The 7,769-nt window shown below is 38.5% G+C and overlaps 1 protein-coding gene across 1 annotated transcript; it reads right to left on the reverse strand.

The window, feature by feature from the left end:
* Positions 1 to 1,053: 1,053 nt before the first annotated feature.
* Positions 1,054 to 6,696, reverse strand: LOC125263287 (tripartite motif-containing protein 16-like protein). Its single transcript, XM_048182295.1, has 6 exons — positions 6,008 to 6,696; positions 3,422 to 3,517; positions 3,102 to 3,335; positions 2,734 to 2,893; positions 2,252 to 2,299; positions 1,054 to 2,016 (listed from the first exon to the last, which is right to left on the reverse strand). The coding sequence occupies exons 1-6, from the start codon at positions 6,578 to 6,580 to the stop codon at positions 1,469 to 1,471; spliced, it is 1,659 nt and encodes a 552-aa protein (XP_048038252.1). The 5' UTR covers positions 6,581 to 6,696; the 3' UTR covers positions 1,054 to 1,468.
* Positions 6,697 to 7,769: the final 1,073 nt, after the last annotated feature.

Raw genomic sequence — 7,769 nt, forward strand, 5'->3', positions numbered from 1 at the left:
AATTAAAACCAACATTACTCTTGACAAGTCATGCATTATTTGAAAGACCAAAGACTCAACTTTTGATGTTTGGTAACTATTTGCTTATTATCTGAAGTGACATAGCAACTGTAATTTGATTTGTTTCATAAAGCAATATACAGTCATAATGGAGCATGGCTGTCACCTGGTGTCAACCTGAGCCCATTTCCAACCCACAACACCCCCTACCCTCTATTGTTCCTTGACCGTCAAATCAAATTGTAATGATTTCTGAAGGATATATAATGATATCACAGGAATAAATTACATTTCATAATATATTAAAATTGAAAACATTACTGTTAACTGTTTTCTGTTTGAATATATTTTATTTGAAAAGAAATTAAATAAATAATACTTTTATTCAGGAAATAAAATGAAGGATGCTGAAAATGCAGCTTTGATCACAGGAATAAATTACTTTTAAAAAAGTGGATATAAAATATACAAACAGAAAACAGTTATTTTAAACCATAATAATATTTCACACTATTACTGTTTTTACTGTATTTTTAATTAAATAAATGCAGCCTTGGTGAGCAGACAAAAAAAATCGTAATATATATTAGGATTTCCGGCATGCGCCATTTGGCTGCGGAAAAAAATATAGTCCTACATTTGTTTCGACTTGCTATCGTGCTTCATTTCATTCATACAGTTTGCACTCATTACTTTATCATATCTTACAATGTTTTAAATATTTAAGTAAAAAACTGACTTCACATGCGGACTTCACATTTCTCTTTTTTTTCATTAGTTTTTTTGTTGTCCTGCACCTGAGCCCAGTTTGGGTTTTTTGGGATGTGCACATCTGCCTGAATATTTTGATTCTTAAATATTTAAGTAGACATCGAATAGTAGAAAGTGTGAATGATTTTTATGTTTCACTCATAGCTTGGGCTATATGATCTTTGTGGTTGTTAAATAAGTTTTGTAATATGATTGTTTTACAATATGTGTTAATAAATCATGTTTTAAATGAAGAAATATAAATGATGAATCCACTTTACCTGAAATGAAATTTGTCAGGACTGCATGATCTCAAAATGTTTATTGGTGCATATCTTGCAAATAACACATTGAATCAACTGTATTTAAATGAACCGTGTCTTGCCTAAAGCCTCCTTAGCTGATCTAAAATTGAAATTGATTTTGCTCGTTTCTCACAGAAGTCTTCAGAGGCCCATAGTCCATGATGTCTTCCAGCAAAACATCGTATATTGAGTAGCAGTAAAGGTAGAGAGTCTGTTTTCAGTACATACAATATAGCACACACACACACACACACACACACACACACAGTGTTCTTCCTGTCTATTTCAACTGCAAACGTTCAGCTGTAGTATTAATGTAATGAAGAGAAAATAAGAGACTCTATAACATCTCACTGTCACTGATTCATCATCAGCTCAAAGCATTATGGGTAGAGTCTCTCTGTTCTGATTCATCAACACAGTTTCACTGATCCATAATAATCAACATTAAACCCAGGATAGAGTGGTTGAGTGAATGTGGTCTGGACTGTGTGGATGAGGATCATTGTGTCTCCAGAGACGCTGTAGAAGGACAGAGTTCCTGCACTGTGATCCACATACACTCCTACTCTATAGTGATTCTCCTCATTCACTGTTCTGATGATGATGGGCTTTACAGGGAGATCAGTCTGTATGTTATTGTGTATGAATGAGTATCTGGAGGAAGAGCAGATCAAACTCCAGGACTGATCATTATATCCAAACACACACTCATCACCCCATCCCTTCCTGGTGATGCTCTTATATGACACTGATATATACATATATCCACTCCACTCAATCTCCCAGTAACAGCGTCGATCACACACACTCTCTCTACACAACACCTGAGGATAATCAAATCTGTCTGGATGATCAGGATACGACTGTGGTGTGTCAGTGACAGTAATCACTGTGTTCTCCTCAGACAGACGGAGGTGTTTATTCACTGTGTTCAGATCCAGAGTGATCCGATGGGAATCTGATGGAGATAAAACACATCACAATCAGGAATGATCAATCTGATCTTTTAATGTATCTGAACTCTTCATGGCTCAATGTTCAGTGTATCATCAGTGTGTCAGCTGACCAGATATCCTGAATCATCATTATCATGATCAATTATTAAACTCTTCTATCATGTTTTCTTTCTCCTTCTCCAGGAAGAACATGAACACATTCAGTGAGTTTCTCTGCTTGTTTTCTCAGTGACTTACACTGTAGGAAGTCGTTCCTGGTCTTGGGATTCATGTTGGTGAATGTGACTGTGGAAATCAACAGACATGAACAGTGTGAAGAGAAATGACAAAATCAAATGCATTCATTTCTAATATGATGTTGTACAATATGATGATGAAAGACTCATTTCTGAGAGCAGATGAATCTCCAGGGGCCTCATTTATAAAACACACGTCTCAGATTTGATGCTAAATTTCATGGATTTCATCCTGCATCATGTATAGAAACACTTGCTCTTGATGATGAGTGCCGTACTTCTGAACCATCAAGGGATATTTGTGGCCGTTCTGAAGGTGGATTTTGATGCACTTGTTCACATTACACGTGAATTTAAGATAAACTTTGAACAATGTAATTTAAGAATTGTGCACATGGACATTTATAAATCATAGGAACTGTTGTACGTTCACATTTAGGGTCTTTCTACACACGTCTGTATAATGGAGGTGCAGGACTTTACCTCTGTCAGAGATCTTCTTCAGCTCCTCTTTACAGAAATCCTCCAATTTGTCTCTCAGCTGACGGACAGATTCTCTCACTCCATCAAAAGAGGAGAGAGAACTGAAGGGATCGTCATTTACGTCTGTAGATTCAGGAGGAGCTGAGAGAGACTGGAAACTCTACAGAAAACACAAATCAAAACTTCAGCCAATAACCTGCTCTATATCAGATCTGTTGTTGATCTTCAGTAACTCGTCTCAATCCAGCACTTTCACACAATCAGATACTTTCTGCTCTTATCCATTATTTAGTGATAAAAACTATTTGACATGAAATGTTTCTCTTGCTCAAGTCCACTATGATCCTGTTCTTCTAGATCTCTGTTACCTGCAGGAAATGGATGTGATCCTGTGTGTGTGAAAGCTGCTCCAGCTCAGCGTCTCTCCTCCTCAGATCATTGATCTCCTGCTCCAGTCGCTCCAGTCGTCCTTCAGCTCGACTCGCTGCAGTCTCTTCCTGATCTCTGATCCGCTGTGTGGCCTCAGAGCGGCTTCTCTCGATGGAGCGGATGAGCTCGGTGAAGATCCTCTCACTGTCCTCCACTGCTGTCTGTGCAGAGCGCTGTTAGGACACACATCACAATCACACAGTGGCTTCAGTGAGTCCTGACTGAGACATCTCAAACTTCTCTTCTTCTCCAGACTCACCTTATGAGACTCCACAGCCTCTCTCAGCTGCTGAAGATCTTTCTCTCTCTGCTGGATCCTCTGACGGATCTTCATCTGCTTCTCCTTCAGCCGTTTCTGGAGGACAAACCAATAACAGGAAATGACACGTAAAACTACTATCACTAATCCAGAATTGGTGGAGGGTTAAAGATCTAGCATGGTGAGTTTATTCTGTAGGTTCAAACCACAGATTCATAGTTTCCTGAAATGAGATTATGAATGAATATGAAACTGAAATGTAGGCAGTATTTCATCAGGGTCTAGTTTTATATGAATATTTCACCATAAAGTTTAATTCTGTCATCATGTCAATCCAAACATATATGACTTTCTATCTATTGTGAGACACAACAGAAGATATTTTGAAGAATGTCTCGGCTGTTTACAGAGGCTAAATAAAATATGGTGACACGTCAATAACATCAAACCTCATTGGTTCTTGCATGTCACAGTCACATGACTAAACATGATGTCATGACACAAACACCCATGAAGTTTGATGTTTTTGATGTCATCACATTTGATTTGGGCTCCATGTACATGAGTTGATCAATGATTTGATTTGATTCAGGAATCAAAATTTTAAATTTTAAACTCAAGTGCTTTAAAACTTTAAAGCACTTGAGCATACTTTTAAAAAGTGTACAAAGATTATATATTATTAAAATGCACAGTTTAATGTTTCAGATCAAACAAATTTAAATATGAATCAAAGATAACACAAGTAAACACAATATGCAGTTTTTAAATGAAGGTTTTTATTATGAAGGGAAAACAAAATCTAAACCCACATGGCCCAGTGTGAAAAAGTGCTGTTAAAACATAACTTAGCTGTGGTTTATCACACCTGAGTTCAGTTTCTCTAGCCACACCCAGGCCTGATTACTGTCACACCTGTTCACAATCAAGAAATCACTTAAATAGGACCTGCCTGACAAAGTGAAGTAGACCAAAAGATCCTCAAAAGCTACACATCATGTTGAGATCCAAAGAAATTCAGGAACAAATGAGAAAGAAAGTAATTGAGATCTATCAGTCTGGAAAAGGTTATAAACCCATTTCCAAAGATTTGGGACTCCAGCGAACCACAGTGAGAGCCATTATCCACAAATGGAGAAAAAATGGAACAGTGATGAACCTTCCCAGGAGTGACCGGCCGACCAAAATTACCCCAAGAGCGCAGAGACGACTCATCCAAGAGGTCACAAAAGACCCCACAACAACATCCAAAGAACTGCAGGCCTCACTTGCCTCAGTTAAGGTCAGTGTTCATGACTCCACCATAAGAAAGAGACGGGGCAAAAATGGCCTGCATGGCAGAGTTTCAAGATGAAAACCGCTGCTGAGCAAAAAGAACATAAAGGCTCGTCTCAGTTTTGCCAGAAAAGAACTTGATGATCCCCAAGACTTTTGGGAAAATACTCTGTGGACTGAAGAGACAAAAGTTGAAGTTTTTGGAAGGTGTGTGTCCCATTACAGTTGGTGTAAAAGTAACACAGCATTTCAGAAAAAGAACATCATACCAACAGTAAAATATGGTGGTGATAGTGTGATGGTCTGGGGCTGTTTTGCTGCTTCAGGACCTGGAAGACTTGCTGTGATAAATGGAACCATGAATTCTGCTGTCTACCAAAAAATCCTGAAGGACAATGTCCGGCCATCTGTTTGTGACCTCAAGCTGAAGTGAACTTGGGTTCTGCAGCAGAACAATGATCCAAAACACACCAGCAAGTCCACCTCTGAATGACCTAAGAAAAACAAAATGAAGACTTTGGAGTGGCCTAGCCAAAGCCCTGACCTCAATCCTATTGAGATGCTGTGGCATGACCTTAAAAAGACGGTTCGTGCTCAAACCCTCCAATGTGGCTGAATTACAATGATTCTGCAAAGATGAGTGGGCCAAAATTCCTCCACAGCGCTGTAACAGACTCACTGCAAGTTATCGCAAATGCTTGATTGTAGTTGTTGCTGCTAAGGGTGGCCCAACCAGTTATTAGGTGTAGGGGGCAAGCACTTTTTCACACAGGGCCATGTGGGTTTGGATTTTGTTTGCCCTTCATAATAAAACCCTTCATTTAAAAACTGCATGTTGTGTTTACTTGTGTTATCTTTGATTTATATTTAAATTTGTTTGATGATCTGAAACATTAATGTGTGACAAACTTTTAAGTTGACATTATGACAGAGTGTACTTTATAAAGTGTACTTATGAAACAGTCATGAAAGTTACTCTCTTTCAGTACACTTAATTTGTCTTTTATTTTCTCAAAGTGTTTTTTTAAATATACGTTTTATTTGAAGTACACTATAAGTGCACATCAGTACACTTAAGCACACTTATTTTTTAACCACTGGAGTTGTTTAGATTACTTTTATGCTTTTTCTTGAAACTTTTGTATCCATTGACTTTCAATGTATAGACTAAAATAGATGAGGCATTCTTCAAAATATCACCTTTTACATTCTGCAGAACAAAGCAAGTCAAACCGGTTTTGAATGGCATGACGGTGAGTAAGTAAAGACAGCACTTTCATTTCTATGTGAACAATCCCTCTCAGTTCATACCTGTTTCTCTGTCCTCTGTGCTGCAGTTGATACAGTGTTGTGGTTTTTATGTTCATACTCCTTACACCGCACACAGATGCATTGTTGATCAGTGATACAGTACATTTCTAGCTCTTTATCATGTTTATGGCAGATCATGTCCTGCAGTCGTCCAGTGGCATCGATCACTTTGTGTGGCTTACGAGAGTGATATTCCTCATGACGGTCAAAATGAGTTTGACAGAAAGACTCCTGACACACCAGACAGGACTTGACGGCTTTGTGTTTTCTTCCAGTACAGACGTCACACTGCACATCTCCAGCTCCAGCGTAACAGTCAGCAGGAAGTTTAGTCTTCTTCAGTTTCTCCACCACTTCAGCCAGAATGGTGTTTTTAGCTAAAGCAGGTCTTGGACTGAAGGTCTGTCTGCACTGAGGGCAGCTGTAGACTCTCTCCTGATCCTCCTGATCCCAGCAGCCTGTAATACAGATCTTACAGTAACTGTGTCCACAGTGGATAGTCACTGGATCCTTCAGGAGATCCAGACACACTGAACACGTGAACTCATCCTGAGAAACTCTGGCTTCTGCCATTTTACTGCATGAATACAGAGAGCGACACAAACACACAGCAGCTCAACTACACTTCAGTTTCTGTTTCCCTGAACTGACAAGTTGAAATGGTTTCCTGCTTCTGTGTTTGAGTGACGTGTGGAAAACAGGCGTGTCTGTAAAGCAGCTTCCTCATTCCCTTTTCCTTCTATGTTTATGTGCCTTTCAAGTGGAGTCGCATGAATGACTGAGTTTTATTTATGAATGAGAAACTCAGAATTCTGGACTCTCTTCTCTAGATTGAAAATTAGGTGAATATCTGGGCAGAAGTCATGTAGTGTAATTGACTTTAAACTACAGCATTGTCACTTTTTAGTTATTATTTTTTAAATGTACATTTATTTGTACAGATCATGCAGTTAGCTATCATCATGTATTCATTTAGGCAGAAACAATGAGCTCCTGAACTATTTCCTTCATAAAAAAAACTGAACACTTTGAACGAATAGCTGAGAAAAACACTTTTTGTTTTTCTTCGATGACTACAACGTACATAAGCAATGCTTTTATCGCTTGTTTCTGCTTCTTTTTTGCCTGTGTTTTGCTCTGGAGATTCTGTACTCTTTCAGAAGATGTGTGATAACGGCCCCTACCATATAACACTTACAATACGGAAAGCAAGACAATTCTGTCAATGGCAGGAATAGAATATAATTATTACAAGTTGTGATCATAATGATTACAATACATAGAAAATTTGGCAGTTTTGTATGTTGATTCAGAGTTGGAGTATGAGATGCATTACGTGAATGCTTGGATAAAGAGATGTCTTTAATTTAGACTTAAACTGGGAGAGTGTGTCTGAGCCCCGATTATTTGGAAGACATTATTTGGAAAGCTATTGCAGTTTAGGAGCCAAATGTAAAAACGCTCTCCCTCCTTTAGTGGACTTAGATATCCTACCTAGGTTCTACCAGAGCCGTTGAAAAACAGAGTTGTGACACTCCCATAGACTGCCATAGGAACTTTGGAATGCGGAAGTAACGCTTGTCGTGGAGCAGCCAATAGTTCCAAACACTGATAGTTCCAGCACTGAACTCCACACATTTTCAATGTTTCTGAAGTACGCTCGCTGGTAAGTAGATGAAAGTACTGTATTTTCGACATTTGAACGCATTTACCGACCTCTCACTAATCTAGATAATAGTTGAATTTTTTATAGCCAGCTTTA

This window comes from Megalobrama amblycephala, linkage group LG1 (genome assembly GCF_018812025.1).
Source record: "Megalobrama amblycephala isolate DHTTF-2021 linkage group LG1, ASM1881202v1, whole genome shotgun sequence".
In the NCBI taxonomy this organism is placed as follows: domain Eukaryota; kingdom Metazoa; phylum Chordata; class Actinopteri; order Cypriniformes; family Xenocyprididae; genus Megalobrama; species Megalobrama amblycephala.